Source organism: Ovis aries, chromosome 24 (genome assembly GCF_016772045.2).
Source record: "Ovis aries strain OAR_USU_Benz2616 breed Rambouillet chromosome 24, ARS-UI_Ramb_v3.0, whole genome shotgun sequence".
NCBI classification, from domain to species: domain Eukaryota; kingdom Metazoa; phylum Chordata; class Mammalia; order Artiodactyla; family Bovidae; genus Ovis; species Ovis aries.
Genome location: NC_056077.1, coordinates 6,461,798 through 6,486,881, shown reverse-complemented (window position 1 = coordinate 6,486,881; position 25,084 = coordinate 6,461,798). Strand labels below are relative to the sequence as shown.

At 43.5% G+C, this 25,084-nt stretch overlaps 1 protein-coding gene across 14 annotated transcripts in view; it reads right to left on the bottom strand.

The window, feature by feature from the left end:
- RBFOX1 (RNA binding fox-1 homolog 1) overlaps window positions 1–25,084 on the bottom strand; it is a 2,416,982-nt gene that overhangs the window by 705,677 nt on the left and 1,686,221 nt on the right. For all 14 annotated transcript variants that reach the window (XM_060406050.1, XM_060406058.1, XM_060406056.1 and 11 more), the window contains one exon: window positions 10,895–10,936. In XM_060406050.1, coding sequence (XP_060262033.1) covers window positions 10,895–10,936 — 42 coding nt within the window. The remainder of the gene's footprint in view (window positions 1–10,894; window positions 10,937–25,084) is intronic.

Sequence of the window (25,084 nt, the reverse complement as noted above, 5' to 3'; positions counted from 1 at the left end):
CCCATGGACAGAGGAGTTTGATGGGTTACAATCCACGGGGTCACAAAGAGTCAGACATGACTGAGCGACTAAACGACCACAATGAATGAACATGTGAGGGAAGAGAATTAACCCCGAGAGCACACAGGATGCTGTTCCCTGAGAGTAGGGATGCTTGCTGGACACCAGCAATAAACTAGCATGTGTCCACTATACCTGCTATGTGCTGGCAAACAGCACAACCTGAGTAAGGGATCTCTAAAGAGAGAGCTAATGATGAGCTTATGATGCTCTCAGGATGGAGTAGAGGAGGCCTTGTTGTCTGATGAAGACTTGCCTCTTTCTTCACCCAAGTAGAGGAAAGTACGCATACTTATCTGATTCCTGCCCCATTCTCCCTGTTCCCTATCAAGTTTTATTTTCTCTTTTTCCTGGAATGGTATTTAGGTCTCAGAAGTACACTGCAGGAGGGTAAGTCTTCACTGAGGCATCAGTCATAGAAATGAAGAATGCTGATGACAAATTGAAATGTCAGCATTATTAGCAGTTTTGTTGGAAGCCGTTTGATACTGATTGAATGATAAAACAAGAAATAGGACAAATGTGCCCTGGAAAGGTGGGGATGCTGACTTGGGAAACTAGGCTAAAATGAAAGCAAAGGAAAAGGAAAATAAATATTAGGCCAAGTGTGCTAAATGTAATAACTCTGGAGTCTTCCCCAGAGGAAGCGATGAAATGCCTGAGGAGATGCAAAGGAGGACAGATGTATTATCACACATGTGAGCGCCAGGATTCAGCATCTAAGATGCAGGGAGGTGGCTACCTGTACATGTCTTTGTGTAACCGTGCCTTACTATGAAGCTGGGAAAACTAGTGTCTATAACTAGTCAGCTGGTTTCTTGATCCATTATCCTTCCAGTTCATCTGTTATTGATCTTTTGAATATTGGGGAACCCATGAGATCTGGAAGGAAGAGTGTGCAAAAAGGAAGACAACATTTTTTAAAAATTTAAATGTATTTATGAATTTCTTATTTTAGTAGGGAAGCTGCCCTTGGAGATTTTTCTGGTGGTCTGAATTATAGTCAATTCTACATGTAGAGAGCTAATTACTTTGCTGAAGCTGAACCTCCAATACTTTGGCCACCTGATGCAAGGAGCCAACTCATTGGAAAGACCCTGATGCTGGGAAAGATTGAAAGCAGGAGGGGAAGGGGATGGCAGGTGGTTAGATGGCATCACTGACTCCACAGACATGAGTTTGAGCAAATTCCGGGAGATGGTGAAGGACAGGGAAGCTTGGTGTGTTGCAGTCCATGGAGTCGCAGAGAGTTGGACACACTTCAGGACTGAACACAACAAACTCCTTTTGGTTGGGAAAAATCTCTAAGATGGGACCGTTAGTTTTACAAGATTAAAGAAAGCATCCATCTTTTTTCCTTTTTTCCTTGTGTGTGCACACCTGAATATATATGGAAGCAAAGAACCAGGTAGGGGCAATGATGGTGAGTCATCTAAGTCAAGGACACTGGATTTCGGTCACCTCTTGAGTATTTGGCAAAGATTTGTTGCTGTTCAGTCACTTTGCCAATCTCCAAAGCCTGACTTTAACAGAGTTTTGGGGATGTTAACACAGACAATAATGTTCATGCCTCCAGAGAAGTGGTTCTGAAGACAGAATGATCTAGACAGGCAAGTTACCAGATACTTGTTAAGAAAAGAGAATATTCTGGAGCAGCTGAACATCAGTTCGCATTGGACAAGCCCCGTGATACATATGTGGACAATGTCACTCTTGATGTGGAGTTCCAGAAATTACTTGCTGGGGAATCCTGAGAAAGAGGATAAACTTTTCCCTCTGTTCTAGACTAATGGGTTAGCTCATAAAAATAAGCATAATTTTATTTTGTGTTTCAAGGCCCTGTATCAGCTCTCTAGAAGGCATCTCATTTGGGAATGGGAGAAGGTAGTTCATTAGAAGCCTTTGAAAAGAAGGAATTGCTTTAAAGAGATACAGAGGCTTCTTAAATTTTTTGCTTTAATCTAAAATATATTAATGTGCATTAATTTATTGATCTTTGATGTTGAGTCCAAGGCCTTTGAGTGTCGAGTGGAATCCCTCATCATCTTTCCCACACAAACCTCATCCATATTTCTCAGTCTCCAGTGGAAGTCAGCCAGCCGTGGCTTGGGGGCCAAACCTGACCCAATCCTTGTTCTTGTAAATAAAGTTTTATTGGAGCAAAGCCTTGCTCATTCATTTTGTCTATGGCTGTTTAAGTGCTACAAAGACAATTTTGAATGATAGCAGTAGAAACTGTATGGCTGTGAAGCCTAAAAGACTCATTATCTGGCCCTTTACAGCAAAAGTTTGCCAAGCTCTGATCTATACTATCAGTTCTGGCTTTGTTTAATGTTAAGCAAGAATTCCAAGATGCATTTGAAAAATTCTGAGTGCAGAATCTTTCCAGATTTCTGAGGGTTCTTTTTCTGCTAACATGTTACCATCCTCTTACAGCTAATCCAAATAATGTTTGAGGCTTGCTTTCATAGAATGTTTCCAAAGCATTAACTTAGTTTTCAGAGAAACAGCTCTTTTTCTTATTGCACTCATTTTTCATCAGTTTACATAATATTCCACTAAATAATGTAATTACAATAACAAGTGCAGCTGGCAGAAGCAGGTCTGGGAATAAATACAACTGACTCTTGGCAAGCAGACACCTCAACGGGTGAAGAGAAAGGTGAGGTTGCACAAAATAGTCAGTTCACAGGCTGCACAGACATCTGTCAATATGTTTTATAAAGGGATAGGATGGCTGGTTTGATAAGTGGAGGCCAATTAGGTATGTTTTTCCATCCGGGTCCTTTTATACAGCATGTCTCATTTCAGGAAATTATCATTTCCCCCTGTACCATTTTGTGCTGGTCTTTTAACAAATGCTCATCTTCTCCACTAACCTGTAAGGTTTAGGAGAATGGGAGCCATGTAGGTTTTCATATACCCTTCTGTCTCCAACACTTGGCACAGTGATGGGCGTATGGTACATGATTCAAAAACACTTCTTGGGCTTCCCAGGTGGCTCAGTGGTAAAGAACCCGCCTGCCAATGCAGGAGACATGGGTTGGACCCCTGATCCAGGAAGATTCCGGAGGCCAAGAAGCAACTAAGCCCTTGTACCACAACTACTGAGTCCAGGCTCTAGACCCAAAAGCCGCAACTACTGAAGCCTGCGCGCCCTAGATTCTATAATATTAACATTAATGTAGTTAATATTTATTTTTAAAGCAACTCACTTATAACCTAAATAGATGGACTTGCCAAGGATAGTTCGTGCTGCGTCTGCAAAAGAAAACCATATCTACAGTCATGAATGTAAGAGAACGCAATGAGAAGCCTGGGCACTTTAACTAAAGAGTAACCCTCTGCTTGCCACAAAAAAAGAAAAGCCCGCAGCAATGAAGAGCAGCACAGCCAAAAACAAGTGAGTAAAATTATCTAAAAAAAACAAAAAAACAGAGCTGACTATGCTGGTTTGCATGTAGGCCCTTTCTCGTATCTATACACCCCTGAAAAAACAAACTTCTTGAATAAATAGCTAAAGGGAAGCAGGCACTCTTACTTAGAATGTGTCATTCTAAACCTATAATCCCCAAACTATGAATCTTGTGAGGTCATTTCAAGGAGTAGGGAGCTGACGTTTCTTTCCCTGCTCTCCTAAGACTCATCGAGGATGGGGTGGCCTTTTGGAGGGTGGGAGGCAGACAGGCAGAGAACAATGGCTTTGCTGTTGACAGCTCACTTCCCAGGAGGTTGGGAAAGTTTCATTTTCTGATGCCCAGATGAAGGCAATGGGTTTAAGCCAAGAGGATCATTAGCCATTTGCATTCTGCAATCCACATCACTCTTGCATCGAGCAGAAATGAGAAACTTGCTTCTAACTGGCAAATTAAATATTGATAAGGCAGATCTGCTCAACAACATCTTTCACAAGGCTGGCACTATCATTTTAGTGTTTCTAAAACTTCCGTCATTTGCATTCCAGTGTCACGATTTTTGTCATAACTGCAGGCAATCTGTAACATTATGTAGTTAATATTTATCTTTAAAGCAACTCGTTTTTAACCTAAATAGATGTACTTGCTGAAGAAACTTTGTGTTGATGCTTCAACAGAAAACCGTATCTACAGTCATGAATGTAAGTTAATAGAAAAAAATTAATACCTAATAATTATTACCAACCTTTACCAGGCACTGTTCTAAGACACTAATGTACCCCATATGCATTAATTATTTTAATCTTTGTTTGCTGGCACACACAGACACACAACTTACTAAATGCGTGCAGCTATAATCTCCATTAAAAGAGGAGGAGTTGGAGGAAGAGAAGATTTAAGTAACACGCTTAAGTACTAAATCGAAGAGTCTAGATTTTTATCTCAGTAGGCCTAGCTCCAGGCCCCTTGTTCTTAACTACGATATTTTGCAAACAGTGTTTTTAAGGTCTGGATAGATGCCTTCGCTGCTGCAGGCTTTAAGCCCGAGGCATGCTCCGTTTCTGTTAAAAAAAAAAGAGTTTAGAAATTGGTAGAGACTTGTTTAAGATTCCTCATTTAAACAGGGTTTCTCATTGACATAAAAAGGATCAGAGAGAATTGAAAAGGGAGTAACTTCCTAAGTGATTTATCATTTCATTTTGACTTGAAGTTCACCACCCGGAGGCTGGATCATGCAGGGTAAGTATCTCACACTTTGGCAAACACTGAGCGATGAGTGGGATGATATTGTCTGGTCGCTAAGTCATGTTTGACTCTTGAGGCCCCATGGCCTGTAGCCCGCCAGGCTCCTCTGTCCATGGGATTCTCCAGGCAAGAATACTGGAGTGAGTTACCATTTCCTTCTCCAAGGGATCTTCCTGACCCAACGATTGAACTCGCAGTGGCAGGCCGATTCTTTACCACCGAACCACCTGGGAAGCCCTTAAGTAGGGTGTCGCGTACTTATTTCCCAGTAGTATGCTACTGTGGCATACTTATTTTGCTCAGCTCTGGCCTCCAAGAATGGAAAGTATCGCAAACATCCTTGGGGATATTTACTCACTGGCAATGATCTTCTTTCTCAGATTATTCAGTCATCCCTCAATAGGTGACCCTGGGCAACTAGCTTTATTTACACTGCCCCTTCAACACAGCTGATTGGACCAGAGTGAGGAACTGACCGAAGGTTGGGCCAACCAGATTCCTTTTCCAGGAACTCTATAATCAGGATTCATGAACACTCAGTGCCTGTATCTGTAGGAATAAATGCTGCATAAATCATAGCGGCTGGGAAGTGCCATGTGCCTAAAGAAGGTGAAGAGTTTTCAAAACGCAAAGCAAAAGAGTGGACCCACATGATAACCAAACAGAAGAGATAGGAAAAAGCTGCCTGAATCCTGATAGCTTTCAGCTTCTAAGCTCTGTTCCTTGTGAGGCCTGATTGCTTGCCTTTCCTGCTTAGACTGGCCCAAGCCAGTTTCTATCATCTGCTAACAAAGTGAGGGGTGGTTTTCTTCTGAAGACATCACCATGCCATCAGGTACAGAACCCATTCTCTGAATTATTATTTTTTTTAGTTTGGGGGTAGTGTGGGGACAGAGTCTGAACACACTTTCTGGCCTGCTAATCCTAGTGGGAGGGCTTCCTTGATGGCTCAGAGGGTAAGGAATCCGACTGCAATGCAGGAGATACAGGAGACTCAGGTTCAATACCTGGGTCAGGAAGATCCCCTGGAGAAGGAAATGGTAACCCACTCCAGTATTTGTCCCTGAAAAATCCCATAGACAAAAGACCTTGGTGAGCTACATGGGGTCGCAAAGAGTAGAACATGACTGAGCAACTAACCACACTCACACCTTCCTAGTGGGAAGAGGGATGAGAGGACCAGTTGGAAGACTGTAAGATCAATAATTCAGAACATCATTGATGATGGGTATATACTTTTTGGGGGAAGAGCTTTATGAAAGTCATTTAATCCAATCAACAATCATTTGAGAAAATCTCCCTATTTTGCACGTAGAGAAACTCAAGCACAGAGAGACAGGAACCTAAGACCATCACCAGAGCTCCTAACCACTCAAACTATGCTGCCTCCCGTGATATTCATCTGCCATGTTACAGGTAAAATTTAAGTCCACAGATGATTCTGATCCACCTGGGAACCAAACCTTCACCTGCTTGGTAGCGACTTGACCAAACTTCAACAGTCGCTCATCCAAATCCACCAGCTGAGAGCCACAACACAAAAGATCCCTTTGTAACCAAGTATTTTATATGAATGCAAATAAAAATGATTTTTGGATTCTATGACCATATAATCTTTCCCACTGGGAGATGGATGAGAGTGACGATAGTGTACTAAAATCATACAATTTCTCTCTAAGTTGTTTGTTTCTTTGTTGGCTTCCCTTTTGGGGGGCTTCCCTTGTGGCTCAGCTGCTAAAGAATTCGTCTGCAATGCAGGAGACCTGGGTTCGATCCCTGGGTTGGGAAGATCCCCTGGAGACGGGAAAGGCTATCCACTCCAGTATTCTGTCCTGGAGAATTCCATGGGCTGTATAGTCCATGGGCTTGAACGCCTGAGCGACTTTCACTCAGTTTGTTGGTTTCAGGTGCTGGAGAGGTAAATATTGATGGGCGGGTTATGACAACTGTCCAACTGGCATTGCTGAACATTGGTTGGCAGCAAACCTGAGTAATTGCAGCCCACAGTGTCAAGAGAACTTTCAATGCACAGATTTCGTGGTGAGCCCCTGTGAGCTATCACCCCAAAGGGATCCAGCAACTGTCTGAAAAGATAAACTAGAAGAAGGCTTAGCCTACTCTAGATTGACAAAATTTAGGATGGAGGAATGAACAGGTTTTCTGTTCTGTTGTTTGCTCACTGGCAACGAAAATAATTCCAATAGCCTTCCGAGAAGGGTGAGTCATCGCTCAGAATGACTGGCTGGAGGCTTTCTCTTGGGAGGAGTAGAGGCCAGGAACTCATGGATGATATGGCTGGGGCTGAGTAGGTCCTGGAGTGAGAGGTCTTTGGTCTGCTGCCGATACCCGATGATGAGGGAAAATCAGCAAAGACAGGAGCCAGAATGGTTCCAAAGAACATAAGGTGAAATACAAAGAGAGTGCCAAGCTGAGTAGAAAAGGCGGTTAGGATGGGGAGATGCGATCCCTGGGACTGGCAGAGAAGCATCTGTTTCAGATTCCACGACCCAGAGTTCGGGCATAGCTGAGGCTGTAGGTGTGGTTCCCGGAGTCCTAAGTGCAGGGTTAAAGGGGTTGACAGGAAACCAGCAACACGAGTGACAGAGGGGACTCATGGGGATTCCTTTCATGGAAGACGCTAGTGGGAAACTCCACCAACCATCATGCTCCTCTTCCTCCTGTTTAAGCAAATCTTATCTTCTTCCGGTGACGATGTGCCTGTCCCTGGGGGGGGGTGGGGGGAGGGAGCGGAAATCATGGCCTCTGTGGCCAATCACTGACCTCTCAAATCGCTCTGGCAGTGATTGGCATGGTAATTGGCCAATGAGATGAAAAAGAACATCTGCCTAGAAGGTTTCTGGGAATGATTTTCCTCCAATCACAATCAAAAGAAAAAGCTCCTCTTAGCTTTCTCTCCTGATGAGAATGCTGTGTCCAGCGTGTGATGCTGCTTCTTCCTCCGGGAGGAAGGAAAGAAAGACTAAGAGAGGCTCAAAGATTCTAGATCACTGCCTCCTACCCCCAAATCCACTGAATAAATGCTGAAACTGGGAGGTGACCAGATATTTTTATGTTTTAAAGAATGCTTAGCTTTGCTATAACTTTCAGACAGTAACATTCTAACTGGAAAAACAAAAACAAAACTGCAATAATTTTCCAAGTGTTTCTCAGAGTGTATTCTGCATCCCCAAGTGTTCTGTGATCAGATGAGTTTGCAAAAAATTGCATACAGAAAGGAGAGGGAGGCTCATGAGGAGGTGATACATGTATAATTATGGCTAATTTGCATTCCTGTGTGGCAGAAACCATCACGACATTGTAAAGCAATTTTCCTCCAATTAAAAAAATAATTTTAATAATGTGTATTATCATCATCTCTGTATTTTGTTTTTGCACATTAAAGGCTCTGAGAAGTCCTGCAGCTTAAAAGAAAGTAAGTTTAACTCTCTTTAACATAATGAATTGAGTAAAGAATGTTTTTAAGATTTTATAATATCTTTTAGAATAAGTACCTCACAGAATGCATTTTTGGGGGCGGGGGAAATAGGATTTGTGGGAAAAGGAGAATAAGAGGGGTTTTGGATGTACCAATACCTACAGGTGTCTACATGCACAAAACATGGTTGAGTAGCTGCATCTTTTGTATTATCTGCCATTCCAGGAGGCCAAGATAAAGGGGTACATTGTATAACCATCCAATTGCCTCCTTGAAATCTGACAACATAACAGAATGTACTGATGAAGGGATATAAACTTGGCAACATGGCTGTGGTCCAAAAATCCTGGACTACAAATGCAGTTTGCTGTATTTAAAACATGTTTTAAGAAGTGAGGCTGGCAGATAGACACCCTTCAGTGATGCTGGTAAGTAAACCACTATCTATTTTTCTCTCACTGCCTCTTTTTCTAAGGAAAAAAAGAAATACCGCATTTCATTAAAACGGCCAGGTATTTCAGACGAGAGCCAGATTTCTTTTCAGGAATACCCCCAAAGTGTGTCTCCCTAACAAAAAAGCAATCGCCTTCCTCAAGAAAGTTTTCTTTTCAGGTAATAGGAGGTCAGAATATAAACACAAGAGAGGACTAAAAGGAAAGGAGGGATCAGGTAGGGAGAAAAAGGAGGAGAAGGAAAACAGAAAAAGAAAGATGGAGAAAATATCCATAGACAAGACACAGCTGTCAAAGATGAGACAGAGTCTAATAACAGTTGGGTGTCTCCCAGGAGGGAATTGGATGCCTAAGATTCAAATAGGAAGGGAAATTTTCACTGCATTCCCTTGGGCATCATTTAAATTTCAGACTCCATAAATGTGTTTCCCATCGATTGGAATGTATCTATTGATTCAAAACATAAATTACTTTAAAATGCAAAAGCAGACTACAACAGCAACAACAAAGCTCCAGTCCATGGTATCAGGGATGATCTTATGCAGGGCTATCGGAGCACCAGGTTAGAGTTAACCGCATGACTCCTTACATCAAATCACAGCTTGAAATGTATTCAACAGTGTGTGTGTGGTGGGGGGGGCTGTGCTCCATTCTTGTTCCTCAACCACACCCCTGTTGACAGTGCCCCCATCAATGCAAAATAATAAAGCCCTCCAACTGCACACAAGTACTTCATTACCTCCTGCGTCCTTAATTTGCCGGGGGAGTCTCATTTGCCATAGAAATTTCCATTTTTTCTTAATTCTGAGGAATTTATCAAGGCCTCCTGGAGACAAAAAAAAAAGCATGCATTCCTCTTTATCTAGCTCTGACCTAGTTCTGGCCACATCGTCCCCATCTAAACAGGAAGAGAAATCTGAAGTTGTAATACATTATTTACTAGGATGAACCAGTAATTCAGACTGCAGGGAAAAGCAATAAGAGACTTCAGGAAAGCTTAAAACATCTTGAAGGCTGTTTCATGAAGAAGTCACAGCTAATGTAGGCACAGGTACTTAGGAGTGAAGTGGGGAGAGATGAGAGGTTAATCCATAGGGCCGTGCTGGGACGCCACATACAATAAATATGCATAAAAGCAGAAAGCTTCAACCCACCAGCTCTCCGTTCCATGCAACTGGATTTTGTTGTTTGTTTTACATAAGGATTTAACACACCTGATGCCAAAAGCTATTGTAAAATGGAAATAACTCTGCAAATCATTGTCATCTTGAGACTGGCAGGAAGTAAAGGCTCTGGAAAGTTACAAGGCAGAGTATAAACAACATGAGAATGCTTCAATAAACTAGGCGGCTGTAAGCTCTCTTCGAGCACAAGGCTTTCTTAACCCCTAACCTTGCTGTTATGATTTTTAAAGTAACAGATTCCTTTAGTTTTTATAACAAACATGACTATACAGCACACAGTCCAGTAAAAATTGCCAATTTCCACCAGTGACATTAAAGACAGGCCAACTATGACTTCACATTCATCCATCCAAAACATGATGCATTTTTTAAAAAAACACAAATGCGGGGTGGGGGAGGCAATCCAGACATTTCTTAAAATTCTATACCCAGGCCATCAAGGATCTCAACCATGACACCTTCCAGCAGAACAAAGCCACCAAGCTGCACTGATAAGCACACTGTTCTCTGCTGTCATTGAGGCAACAGTTTACAACTAATGCAATTCAGCTCTGAGAGAGTTTCATTTTTAGGAAGGTAAATAGCATTTGAGTTTTAAAATTCTGTCTCCTCCTAGATACACACATGCCACCAAAGCTAAAAGATCTAGGGAGGACTCAAATTCTCCTCGAAAATGTCCTTGACTTAGTAGCGGCTCACCCACCCCAGTTAACAGCCACATAGCATTTGAGCCACTCAGCAAAGAGCCTGGCGTTCACATTAAGGAGGCAGCAAGGCGTTCTTTTGACCTTTGTTATTACTTAGACCTCGTATCGTCCATAAAAAGAGTACAATGATGTCAAACAAATTCCAGAAAAGAAGTATTTATTGCTGAATCTAAATCAAAAAATCCATATCTACTATAATGGCACTTCAAAAGAAGATATACTGTATTTACCAACTCAATCAATACTAAATTAGCTGGGATAAATATTTTCAACTCAACCAGTCTTAAGATGAAGCCCGTTATTTAGAATCCTGCGTCTGGGGAGAGACAGGGAAATTTTTGCTTATCACACAGAAACGAGACCCAGGAAGAATTTTACAAGCAGATACACCTACCCTTAGCTGCTCTCTTTCACAATTCATCTGTTGTCTTGAAACCTACAAAGAGAAGAAAAAGAGGGGGGAAATCAGACGGTTCTGCATGAAAACAGCATGAAAGAAAATGGAAAATTACTTCTAATCACTTGGTTCAAAGTAGACCCAGAATTAATTAATTATGCAGTTAATGTTTTCTTTAGGTCCAAATAGCTTCCGCTTCTCTTGCAGTTTCAATTGTGTCATCCAGAAACACAACTAGAATGAGCTACAGTCTTGAAGGTGGATAAAGAGAGGGATGTGAACGCGGGCGTGGGAGGTAGAATCTGACCAGGGTGAAGCTTTCCCTCCTGCCCCAACAAGTGCAGGCATTCTTCATGGAAGGTCCACTTACTCAACCATTAAACAGATTGAAGTAATGTCATCTGCAGCAGCATGAATGGACCTAGAGATTGTCACACTGCGTGATGTCAAGTCAGATAGAGAAGGAGAGATATGTGACATCCCTGATAGGTGGAATCTAAAAATAAAGGATACACAAGAGCTTACTTACAAAACAGAAGGAGACTAACAGACTAACTTATGGTTGCCAGAGGGGAAAGGACAGTTAGGGAGTTTGGGATCGACACGTACACTCTGCTATATTTAAAATGGATAACCAGCAAGGACCTACAACAGAACAGGGAACTCGGCTCAGTACTGTGTGGCAGCCTGGGTGGGAGGAGGGTTTGGGGGAGAATGGATGTACATGTATGTGTATGGCTGAGGCCCTCTGCTGTTCTCCTGAAACTGCCACAGCATTGTTAGTTGGCTATATGCCAATATAAAATGAAAAGTAAAAAATAAAAAAAGATGGTCAGGGATAAGCACTGGTCAGCATACAGCATCTTTGCTGATGCTAAGGGCCTACAGTATCACCTATCACCTGGCAAGTGGGTTACATTTTATGGTCCAGTTCTAATCAGATAGTGGTATGTTCCTGAGGACTGTGTTGGGGGAAATGCTGAGGTCAATGTTTATATCAGAGAAGGGAATTCTGATCAACTTGTGATATCTCCCACAAGCTCAAAAAAGGAAAAGATTAGTGATACCTATGCCATGCCCTAGGACTTCCCTGGTGGCTCAGACGGTAAAAGTGTCTGTCTACAATGCGGGAGACCCAGGTTCGATCCCTGGGTCAGGAAGATCCCCTGGAGAAGGAAATGGCAATCCACTCCAGTACTATTGCCTGGAAGATCCCATGGACAGAGGAGCCTGGTAGGCTACAGTCTATGGGATCGCAAAGAGTCAGACACAACTGAGCGACTTCACTTTCACTATGCCATACCCTACCAAAATGTGCTTCTTAAAAGCAAGGATGTGTCTTTAGAATAACCATATAATTTGTTGACTGGACAGGAAAAAAAATATGTATATACATATATATATATATGTGTGTGTGTGTGTGTGTATATATATATGTGACTCCATCCCTTCCCTGCAAATACGTTCACAGAGTGGGAAGGAGAGGGTAGGAGAAATTGGGAGGGTAGCACTGACGTATATACACTGCTGCTGCTGCTAAGTCGCTTCAGTTGTGTCCGACTCTCTGCGGGCCCCATAGACTCCCAGGTGTGAAACAGACAGCTAGTGGGAAGCTGCTGTATAACACAGAGAGCTCAGCTTGGTGCTCTGTGATGACCTAGAGAGGTGGAGTGGGCGGTAGGAAGGGGAGGAGTGTCAAGAGGGAGGGGATACATGTACACATGTGGCTGATTTATGCTTCTAGACAGCAGAAACTAACACAACATTGGAAAGCAGTTATCCTCCAATTAAAAAAATATATATATACGGGCATTAAAGGAGTGTGTGGGGTATTAGTAATGATTATCCTGGGGTCAGCAGATGTGATATGGGGGTGACAAGGCAACCTGGGACCTGTGGTCACTCTCCCACTATGGGGACTGGGCTTCCCTGGTGGCTCAGATGGTAAAGAATCCATCTGCAATGTGGGAGACCTGCATTCGATCCCTGCATTGGGAAGATCCTGTGGAGGAGGGAATGGATACCCACCCTAGTATTCTTGCCTAGAGAATTCCATGGACAGAGGAGCTTGGCAGGCTGCAGTCCATGGGGTCTCAAAGAGTCAGACACGACTGAGTGACTGGCCGACTCCACCTTCAACTCCAACAACAAAAGCAAAAGGAACTTTGGGTACCCATTCACAATTTATTCTGTATATTTCTAGCGTTTTTTGTTTTTGTTTTTTTTTTCCACCAATGAGGCAACCCCTGATACGTAGCATCTGACAATATATTGTGAGTTTTTGAAACATACTAAAGGAGAAGAAGGTTTAGGAGCTGACTTTTGATGTATATTTTACATATTTTATATTGAAGGTTTCTTTTTGACTTTCTCTAAAACAAAAACAGGAATCATTACTTAGGATATGCCAGAGCCGCAAATCTATAAATCAGTGCTTTGCTGTGTCCTTTAACTCAGAAGTATCACCTCTAAGAATAGCTCTTAAGAAAACAGAGCTACACACAAATGTTTATTTATGTGTCAATTAACTGCAGCATTATTTAAAAGCTGTAAATATTGCCATGTGTACTAATAGAAAAATTAAAAGTGAATTTTAGTACTACTGTGCACGAGGGCTCAGTTGCTTCAGTCGTGTCCAACTCTTTGCGACCATATGCACTGCAGGCCACAGGCTCCTCTGTCGTGGGATTCTCCAGGCAAGAGCACTGGAGTGGGTTGCCATGCCCTCCTCCAGCGGATATTCCTGAGCCAGGGACTGAACCCAGGTCTCCTGCAGCTCTTGCATTGCAGGTGGATTCTTTCCCACTGAGCCACCAGGGAAGCCCCATAGTACTTTGATAAGACGGCAAAATGGGCAGCATTTAGAATGATTGTTTCAAAAAATAGAGAGATGGGAAATGCTTAAAAGGTGTGATTTAGTCTTTAGTAAAAGCAGCTATAAAAGCGATCCTTGTTTTGTGTTAAAAATGCAGTGAAATTGACTAGTAAAGAAAAAGAAGAAAGACAAGAGGAAAGGACTGGGAGGAAATTTTCCAAAAGGATGAAAAGAAGAAGGACTTCTCTGGCGGCCCAGTGGTTAGGAACCCGTGCTTCCACCCCAGGGAGCAGGCGTTCAGTCCCTGGTCGGGGAACTAAGATCCTATACGCTGCATGGTGCACCGAAAAATTTAAAAAAAAAATGACAATTTAAAAATTATAAATAGGAAATGGGTACAACTGTCTAAATATACAAAACACACTCATGGTGAGTCATATACTTGAAATAGGTAACGTTATAGGTTATGTGCAAAGTACATATGATAAGTAAAGCTTGTATCTCCACAAACTGTTGGGTGGGACAAATCCACAGAGACAGAATGCACATTAGTGGTTGCCAGGGGAAGGGGGCAAAGAGGGGCAATAGGGTCTCCCAGGTGGTGGTGAAGACTCCACCTGCCAATGTAGGAGGCGTGAGTTTGATCCCTGCGTGGGGAAGATCCCTTGGAGGAGGAAATGGCAACTCACTCCAGTATTCTTGTTGGGAAATCCCACAGACAGAGAAGCCTGGAGGGCTACAGTCCCTGCGGAAGAGTCGGACACGACTTAATGACTAAACAACAACAATAATAACAAACTGGGCTGAGTGAGCGCTTTGTGGGCTTGGAGTTTCTGTATTTGGAGTGATGAGAAAGTTCTGAAACTAGACAGCAATGGTCGCACAATACTGTGTATGTATTTAATCCTCTATGCTGTACACTGAAGCGGCTACAATGGGAACTTAGATTTTGCGCACCTCTTTCTCACAGTCACATAAAGTGAAGCAGGTAACGAGGTTCTGGTTCTCACTAAGATGGAGCAAGCCTACATTACCCTGTCTCCCTTTCTCAGTGTCGCTACAAAATCTGAATAGAATACATACCTAAAAGCTCAGAAAATTAAACAGTAGCAGATGGAGGGGGGTAAGCAGACCAGAATAAAGACAAATGGTAATTTGGAATGATCAAATACACATTTTAAGCAGCTATTATAAAAATACTCCAACAAGCAAAGGAAAACACGGTTAACATTAAGGGGAAAAAAATTGGACAGTACTGGCCAAAAAAAAAAAAAAAAAAAAAAGAAGACATAAAGAGGAACCAACTGGAAATTTTAGAACTATAAGATCAATAACGTAAATTAAAAAAAAAAATAAAAATCACGTAAAGAGTTCAATTGTAGAATGGAGACACCAGGAGAAAACTCAGCGAATTTGAGTACATGTCAGTAAAAAGTATCCAAATTAAACAAAGTGAGGGAAAGAAAAGAGAAAGAAATCCAGGGATGTGTAACAACAGAAAAAAATTATAACATTCATGTCACTGGAATCCTAGAATAAAGATAATTCTAGGATAAAGGATTCTAGAATAAAGATAATTGTAGAATAAAGGATACTAGAATAAAGATAATTCTAGGATAAAGAATTCTAGAATAAAGTTCACCACAGAAAAATTATTTGAGGAAATAATGGCTTAAAATGCACCACATTTGGCCAAAGATATAAACACACAAATTCGACAAGTTCAGCAAACCCTAAAACCCAAAGAAATATAATCAAAATTCTAAAACCTAGGTTGGGGGGAGGACTTTGAAAACAGCCAGACAAATAATGCTCTCTTTGTAAGAAGGCACCGATTCAAATAACAGTGGATTTCTCATTTAACCAGCAAACAAAAACCAGGGAGCCAGGAAAGAGGTGGCATACGATTTTCTAAGTGCTAAATTCAATTCAGAATTCTAATTCCAATGAAAATATCCCTTAGAAATGAATATGAAATATTAAGGAAACTAAGTAAATTCTCTGCCAGCAGAACTGCTCTGAAATAATTGCTCCAGGAATTGCCAGACAAATGGAATATGAAACCAGAAGGAAAGTTGGAACATCAAGAATAAATGGAGAGCAAAGAAACGGTAAATATAAGGGTAAAATACAGAACAATAGACCAGTCTACTCCTCTGAGTTCTTTCAAATATGTTTAATGGTTGAACGCAAACAAATTACAAAATTGCCTAATTTGGCTTTCAATGTACATATGGGGTCTCCCTGCTGGCTCAGTGGTAAAAAAATCCACCTGCCAAGGCAGGGAACTCAGGGTCAATCCCTGGGTCAGCAAGATACCCCCCTGGAGAAGGAAACAGCAACCCACTGAAATATTCCTGCTTGGGAAATCCGATGGACAGAGGAGCCTGGCGGGCTATAGTCCATGGGTTCGAAAAAGAGTCAGGCACGACTTAGAGACTAAACAACAACATATGCAATATATAAGATAAACACAGCATGAACAGAGGAGGGTAAGAAACATATATGTCAATAAGTGTGCCACATTCCAATCAAAATAGTAAAAAAAAAAAAAACAACCAAAACTGATTCTAGGTACAGCAAGAGAAGTTAAGTATATGTATTATAATCTCTAGAGTAACCACTTAAAAATTAATACTATGGACACTGATATGCCCCAAACAGATGGTGTTGGAATAACTGAATGTCTATATGCAAAGCAAAAACAAACAAGACACCTTGATTCAAACCTCACACTTCATACAAAAACCTAACTCAAAACGGATCACATATTTATCTCCATGTAAAACATAAACTCAACGGGAGAGGCAATTCAAGAGTGGTGGTAATACTTTTTCCTGAGCAGCATCTACATTCTAGTAACAGTCTTCATTCTCTAGTAACAATAACCAGCTTCTCCTTTGGTGGTGTTCCTGCCCATGCCATAAATTCTTTGTGAGTTGGATGTCATCTCCACCATACACCTCTGTGTTGTGCTGTGCTAAGTCGCTTCAGTCGTGTCCAACTCTTCGCGACCCCATGGACTGCAGCCCGCCAGGCTCCTCTGTCCATGGGATTCTCCAGGCAAGAATGCTGGAGCGGGTTGCCATGCCCTCCTCCAGGGCATCTTCCTGACCCAGGGATCAAACCTGTGTTTCTTATGTCTCCTGAATTGGCAGGCAGGTTCTTTACCACTAGCGCCACCTGGGAAGCCCACCATACATTCTACTGCTGCCTAATAGAACCTACACCTGCTGTTCCCTCTTTGTTCAGAAATCAACTTGGTAACACCCGCATCTTCTGGCTCTGGTGGCAGGTGACCTCCTGTTTGTCACCTAGAGGTCATCAAGTACAAATTGCCAGTTGATGGTCTGAGTCCCATCACAGGTCTGCGTTTCTGCTGCAGTGGTGATCATCACACAGAACTTGAAGTAGAGTGTGATGATGCTCTGAAGCATTAATAAGTTATCACTATAGCTCAGTTGGTGAAGAATCCACCTGCAATGCAGGAGACCTGGGTTCGATCCCTGGGTTTGGAAGATCCCCTGGAGAAGGGAAAGGCTATCCACTCCAGAATTCCATGGACTGTGTATAGTCCATGGGGTTGCAAACAGTTAGACACAACTGAGAGACTTTCTGTTTCATATCTAATGAGGTTCTCAATAAAAAAAAAATTCCCAAACACCATTATGGGAGAGGTTCAGGAGGAGAGACACCTGTATTATAACTCTTTATCATCTGTTATGAAGAAATACCCTTCCCATGCGCTTTTTAAAAGCCAGCCCTGAAAAATACCTTAAATGTACACTTTACTGAATGCCATTTCATCTGGAAACTAGCATGTGATTTTTTTTTTTCCTCCCATGGGACTAATGCATACAACCAATATAGTTTATAGCCTAAATGAAAAAAAAAAAAAAAAAAGAAAGAAAGTGGGAGGTCTGCTGCTGTTCCTTTAAGATGCTTCCAGAGAATTAAATACCACTTTCGATAGGGCTGCCAAGTAAGCACTTATGAAAGGTTAGAAACTGAAGCAATAAACTCCAGCATGAGACCCTATGCTCTCCTGGTTGAACAAGATGTTTAATAGCAGGGATTCATCTTCCCCCATCTCCTATCTTCATCTAGTCAACAGGGCTCAGAACCTTTCTCAGATTCAGCCTTTTTCATCTTCTCCTGACTTGGAGCTCTCCCTTATCAGTTCTTGCTTTATCCTGACCTTATTACCAGTCAGATTTCCCCTCCCACACGTCAGACAGGATCTGCAAGGGAAAGAACTGTCTTATTCAGTTTTATTTTTCTAGAGATCAGGGTGATGTTTGAAATCTATTTGTTTTTCCATCCTTTCATCCCTCCATATACTCAACAATATGTATAATATACATACAATGTATATGTAACAACAATGTATACATATACATATAGTAGCTCAGACAGTAAAGAATCTGCCTGCAATGCAGGAGACCCAGGTTTGATCTCTGGGTTGGGAAGATCCCATCGAGAAGGGAATGGCAGCTCACTCCAGTATTCTGGCCTGGAGAATCCCATGGACAGACGAGCCTGGTGGCCCACAGTCCATGGGTTGCAAAGAGTCGGACATGACTGAACAATATTATAAGTAAGTGAGTGAGGTCGCTCAGTCGTGTCCGACTCTTTGCGACTGCATGGACTGTAGCCTACCAGGCTTCTCCGTCCATGGGATTCTCCAGGCAAGAGTACTGGAGTGGGTTACCATTTCCTTCTCCAGGGGATCTTCCCGACCCAGGGATTGAACCCAGGTCTCCCGCATTGGAGGCTGACGCTTTAACCTCTGAGCCACCAGGGAACAATATTATAGGCAACTATAAATCTCATCAACAGTTCTGGCTGTTGTTTCTTTTTGGTCTAAAGGAGGAAAAAACATAGTGTGGGAAAGTAGTAAGTCCTCAGGCTTCAAAAAAGGAAGTGAGGAGTAATCAATTGAAAAAATAATGAAAGCTAAAAGCCACAGCGAGTGAGGTCAGCCATGATGAATTAAGTCGATTTTTGACTCAGGTTGTATTATTGAAGAAAATGCATTTGCGAGAACTTGGGGATCCACTCATCTGTCCTCCACTATTTTCATTTTAACCTCAGGGAGAACCACAATCTGTTGATAAAATCTCATCTGATTTTGTAAAGGTGCCAGCTTCCGAGAGGAGCCGAAGGGGGTCAGGAGAGTGAGAAAGAATGTGGCAAGGCTAAATCCTAATTGGAAACAAAACAAAACAAAACATTGGTTGATGTTACCTGTAAACATGGACTGATATACCCAAAGACTGAAAGTTCTAACATATTTAATTGATAGCCAACAGTGCTTAGGGGTAATTTATTAAGTATGTCCTGAAAATCTCAAACGACTTGGGTGTTTTAGCCCTTAAATGACTTGAGTATGGTATACGCTAGCACTACACGCCTCTGAGTGAGCACCGCTTCTCCTGCTGGTCCCCGTGAAACCATACTGCTTGATGATGTTGGTACGGATCACAAGAGGCCCACCGTTCCTGATATGAGTCACCAGGGAGAGTCAAGTGTTGGTTATCTGATTAAAGGGGTGTCAGAGGTCAGGATGCCTGCGGAACTTGAGAGAGCCTCAAATAACAGGTTTTAAAGAGCTGTTTTCTTTGGAGGAAATGCTTTTCGCACTTGCTGCGCCATGAACCCACTCGTTAAATACCCCATTAGCAACAGAACAAGTTCCCCAGATCTGGGACGAGGCTGTGCAGGCAGACAGATTCGACAGACAGGCACCCAGCAAGAGGTGGCAGTCACAAGCAGCCCCTTGTCACGGATCCCATTCTGCTACCTGCAGCCACCCCGCTTCCTGCAAAGACGCGACCTCTTGGAGCTGTTGATTTCAGGTTTGATGCTGGTCTTGAAGGGAGAGGATGGCCCCTGGCCATCAGGAGCCAGGCTGGCCCGACACATGTATGCACAGTTACCAGCAAAACCAGAAAAGTGTCTTTGCATCTGATAACTTGCAAGGTGGGGGAGACCTAGTGCCCATTATTTATTCTAATAATAAACCATTACCCCAGGCATATTTTTATTCTCCAGATTTAATAAGGTATTTTGTGAACCGAGGCAGAGGAGGGTGAGAGAAAACAATTGTGGTTATTATGAAGATGATTTCTATTTGTTTCAGATGCAGAAGCAATCACCACTTTTTCCCTTCATAATCAAGGGTTATAATTGCTCCCCCAACTCCACCCCAATCCCTTGCTCAGCCCAAGAAAATCTGAACACTCACCAAAATGTCCTGAGGAACTAAAAGGGCTTGGCATATGTCCCTGAACCAGTCCCCTGGGACCATCATTACCTTACAGCCAGAGAACTCTGATTATATAGCACTGGGCTCTCAACTCAGAGTTTCCAATCATCCCTCTCTCCACATCCAGAGGTAAGAAAGAGTGGGGAGGGCCAGGTGGGTGATTTACATACTATTTGCATACTTCTGCTTAGATGAAATATAGTTTTCAAGACATTTTTAAATTGAGATGTTTTAACTAGACTTCTTTTTTCCCCCTTCTGGTTAGATGTTGCAAAATCTGATGATGATTTCTTGAGAAGTTGATATTTTTATCATCTACATCCCAATTAAACAGATTCGGCAGAAATACACAGGCCACGGCCTTATCTGGGCAGCCATCCTGATCCTGTTAATTGAAAGACATTTGAGAGGCATCTTATGTTCAGAGGATAAACTCTAGAAGCCAGACTTGCAAGGTTCAAATCTCAACGCTGCTACTTATTAGCTTAGGAACCTTAAACAAATTTCGCAGCTGGGCCTCACCCCTAAGGGTCATCATAGGATTTGAAAGAGTTCATATTTGCAAAGCAACCAGAAAAGCAACCTACAGAAAGCACTGCTGAAGTGCCTTTTGAAAAATGTGTGTGTGTTTAGTTATTTTTGGTGGTGCTGGGTCTTTGTCACGGCTCAGGGTCTTTCTCTAGGTGTGGTGAGTGGGGGCTGCTCTCTATTGCGGTGTGCAGGCTCCTCATTGCAGCTGCCTCTCCCATTGTGGAGCACGGGGCTCTAGGCTCTCGGACTTCAGAAGCTGTGGCGCACAGGCTTAGTTGCCCCATGGCATGTGGCATCTTCCAGGCCCAGGGATTGAACCTGTGTCCCCTGCACTGGCAGGCAGATTCTTATCCACGGGGCCACCATGGAAGTCCCAAAGTGCCTTTTCAGTGTAAGAGACTGAATTGTAGTCCAAGGCTGTTATCTGTTCTTTTTATAAACTGAGAATGTCCTGAATCAGCTCAGCTCTGTGCTTAGGTGCTGGGTGAAAAACACCTCAGCAGTAGAAAAATCAAGGTTATAAAAAGTGGCTGATACTTCTGAAAGTTTTGTGTTGTGACATTAAAAGTTCACTCTGTAGATCGTGGAGTGTGTCAACAGAAATAAATCATGTAACAACCACTCTACTATTAGAAAGACAAAAAAAAAAAAAAAAAGTGAAGTGAACTAGGTCCCATTGAACCAATTTTCAAGACAAGGAAATTGGAATGTAAGTGACTTTCCAGTGGAAGGCAGCTCTGGCTGGCTCTCTAAGCCAGAGCTGCCTTCTGCATCTGAAGAAATCTTAAACAGTTTTAAGAGGTCTTTTCCCTTTCTGATCTGTGACTTTACAAAATGTCATCGTTTAAGAAATGGGAACAATTGTGTAGCTGGAGAAGCTTAAGGAGTATTCATTTTCTAATTTTCCAGTTCAGTTGTCTGAAAGGGTTGCCTGGGTGGTGGTGGTTATTGTTGCTGTGTGTGTGTTCACACCCTTTCTGGAAAGCTTAATGGAAGGAGAGCTGGAAGACAAATGCTTCAGGAAAAAATGAGCTCTTCAAACCCTAAACTTAAAGAATCTTTACTGAAAGAACTAGGTTCCCCAAAGTTCTAAAGCAACAAGGAGCCATTCATGGAAACTGCAAGCAATTGAAAATCTAGGTCATCTGGCTGTTTGCTTTGTCACCATTAGTATTAATTAGACACTGGAAGTAATGAGTAAGCTCCGCGAGCTCTTCAGATTTAAAATAATAATAATAATAAACCAGCAGAGCACAGCTTTACCTTCGGAAAGAAAATATTTTCACGAGTGGCGTTCTGAAAGAACCTGAGGGGTAACAACACACACACACACACACAACAACAACAGCAACAAAAACTTGCAATTAAATTCTGCAAACGTGCCTTGAGATAATCCCAGGGGAGGTCTTATTTGTACTTAATATTCAAATAAATATTCTTTCTGTGTGCAGTGCATTTGATAGGGTGCATTTTATTTGAGTGTATAAGGTAATCAGCATCATGAGAGAGAATCACTGGGCACGGTAGAACCCCTTAACTAGGATAAATGGGCCGGCTCCACAGTGGACAGGTGATGGTGGGCCAGCAAGGAGACGCCACAAGCAGAATCCCAGCGTAGTTTCCCCCGGGAGTGCCCTGCGGGTCCCTGATGTTCAAGGTGGCACCCATGGGACAAGCATCGGCATTCACTGGAAGCCAATTAGAAATGCAACATCTCAACCTTGGCCCTTTGGAGCAAGTGAATCACAATCTGGGTTTTCCAAGAGCCTGGGTGAACCCCAGGTAATTCCTCGGGTGATTAAATCTAGAGGAGTGACCGAGGTCGGGGTCCTCACTGCCGGTCAGGGCCATCCCTGTTCCTGTGTACACCGACAAGAAGGACCCTCTTGCAGCTGTGCTCCTGTATCTTACATATGCACGCCCGTGTGCTAGGTCACTTCAGTCGTGTCCGACTCTTTGCCACCCCGAGGACTGCAGTCCGCCAGGATCCTCTGTTCATGAGCTTCTCCAGGCACGAATACTGGAGTGGGTTGCCCTGTCCTCCTCTGGGGGATCATTCCTGACCCAGGGATCAGATCCCCACCTCTCTTACGTCTCCTGCATTCGTAGGCAGGTTCTTTACCACTAGCGCCCCCTAGGAAGCCCCGTATCTTACATGTGTTGGGTACCAAAAGGATGCCCGAAGACCTCTCCAGATATTTCCTGGAAGATAAGGCCACAGAGCTCCCCCGGCAGCCTCATCTGCTCCACCCTCTTTCCGTGGGTCTTTCTGAGGTGCCCTGGAGGTGGTCGCATTCTTCTGTTCAGCTGAAGCCCAGCAAGGAGGCGGGGAGGAGAGGAGGGGTTCAGCCTCTCACCTTCACCCCTGGACTCCTAGAGGGTTGATTACTCCCGCCCTCAGTCCCTCCCCTCCGGCATGAGGTACAATCTCACTTTCCACCTGTTTCATCCCACATTCACTGCCTTTTCTGTTAGGCAGTCTCATTATTAGGATCCCTTTGAATAAGTGAAAGAATGGAGGTTTAGAGAAGCTAAAACTACATTCTCCGGGTTAGGAAAAGGCTGAGCCAGGAGTTGAACCCAGACCCACCTGAATCCAGAGCCCTCTTATCCACTGTGTACCTCCCACACAACTCCCTGGCCATCCTATCTCATCTGCACAATGGAGAGAAATCAATGAATTCATAAAATGTCTAATGCAGCCCCCTTCAATGGATCAATACTGACCCAACTCCCATCCCAACCTCCCTTCCTTGATTCTAACGAGGACCAAGAGGAGGAGACATCGTGGCCATCCAGAGCTTGCCAGAATCCACTGGAGGACTATAGCACACACAGGAGAGTCAGTTTCGTTCCCTGAACTTGAGCGACTCTAGGAAGCCATGCTAACCACAGTAATGAGCACCTTAAATAATGAGGAAGCCCGTCCAGTCAACTTGGCTGCAAGCTTGCTTAGCAGCCACTGGCAGTGCTCCTGGAAGAGGGGAAGGTCTCTGTAATTACTCTAATGAGGAGGAGCTGAACTGCAGGTCATCACGGATGAGGTGGCAGGGTTCCGTGGGCTTGAGGCAGGCAAGCGAGGACCGCCACAGCCAGACGGGACATAGGGCGTTTGCGTTCTCCGGGCCATGGGTTACACCTGGGATGATGTTTGGGAGCCCAGAGAATATTTTAAATAATCACAACAACCAGCATTTATTCAGTGAGATGTGCTGAATCCCAGGCATTGAACACACGGTCTCATCAGAATGAATCATCCCATGTGGCTGATGAAGCCGATACTATTTTTTTTTAAGATTATTTATCTATCTATTTTATTTATTGGTCACGGTGCATCTCCGTTACTGCATGTGGGCTTTCTCTAGTTATGACCAGCCAGGGGCCACTCTTCATCACACTGCCTGAGCTTCTTAGTGCAGGGGCTTCTCTTACTGCGAGGCACGGGTTCTAGGTGGGTTGCAGTAGTTGCAAGGCGTGAGCTCAGTCGTTGTGGCACACAGCTGCTCCATGGCATGTGGGACCTTCCGGGACCAGGGATCGAACCAGTGTCCCCTGCATTGCGAGGCTGATTCTTAACCACTGAACCACCAAGGAAGGCCAACGCTGATACTATTTTTATCCCCAGTTTGTGCTCGGAGAGGTTAAGCCATCTGTCCAAACTGACACAGCACATAAATGGCAGAGCCAGGATTCGAGGCCAAGCGCGAAGGCTTAGGGTCCATTTTCTTAACCACTTCCCTGCCCTTAAAGTTCCAGCCACATGCTTGAAGTACACCTGCCACTCACTTCCTCTCTGCTCACTCTGGCAATAAGGCCCTACCCTGGCTGCAGCTCTGACAGAGGCAACATCATAGACCACAAACCACGTGAGCTGGACTCTGCTCCCACCAGACAAGCTGGACCCAATGGGTGCTCTCTCTAGGGTTCCACTCTGCCCCATTTCCATGATTCCTGCCCCTGAGTGTTTTTTTCAAGGACAGATAACCACATTTCCTTGATTCTTCCTCAAATAACAAGTACCGGGCTTCCCTGGTGGTCCAATGGTCAGGAATCCACCTGCCGACTCAGGGGACATAGGGTCGCTCCCTGGTCGGGGAAGATTCCACGTGCTACAGAGCAGCTAAGTCCAGGTGCCACAACTACCGAAACCTGAGCACCCTAGAGCCTGCTCTCTGCAATAAAAGAAGCCACCGCAGTGAGAGGCCCATGCTCTCTGCAAGGAGAGAAAACCCAGGTACAGCAATGAAGACCCAAGACAGCTGAGAATTAGAAATAAACACATTTTAAGAAAAATGACAAGGGCTGGAGTCCTTTCCCTATTCTGAACATGTCCTCTCCAATGAAGGGGAAACTTCCCTCTGTAAAGCCAGACAGAAGGTGAGCTTGAGTCCCAGACCTGCTCCTTGGCCCTTTGACCTTGAATAAGCCTGGAACTTCCTGCAGTGAGTTGAAGAGTGTGCCTGCATGCTAAGTCTCTTCATTCGTGTCCGACTCTTTGCAACCCTATGAACTGTAGCCGCCAGGGTCCTCTGTCCGTGGGATTCTCCAGGCAAGAATACTGGAGTGGGTGCCA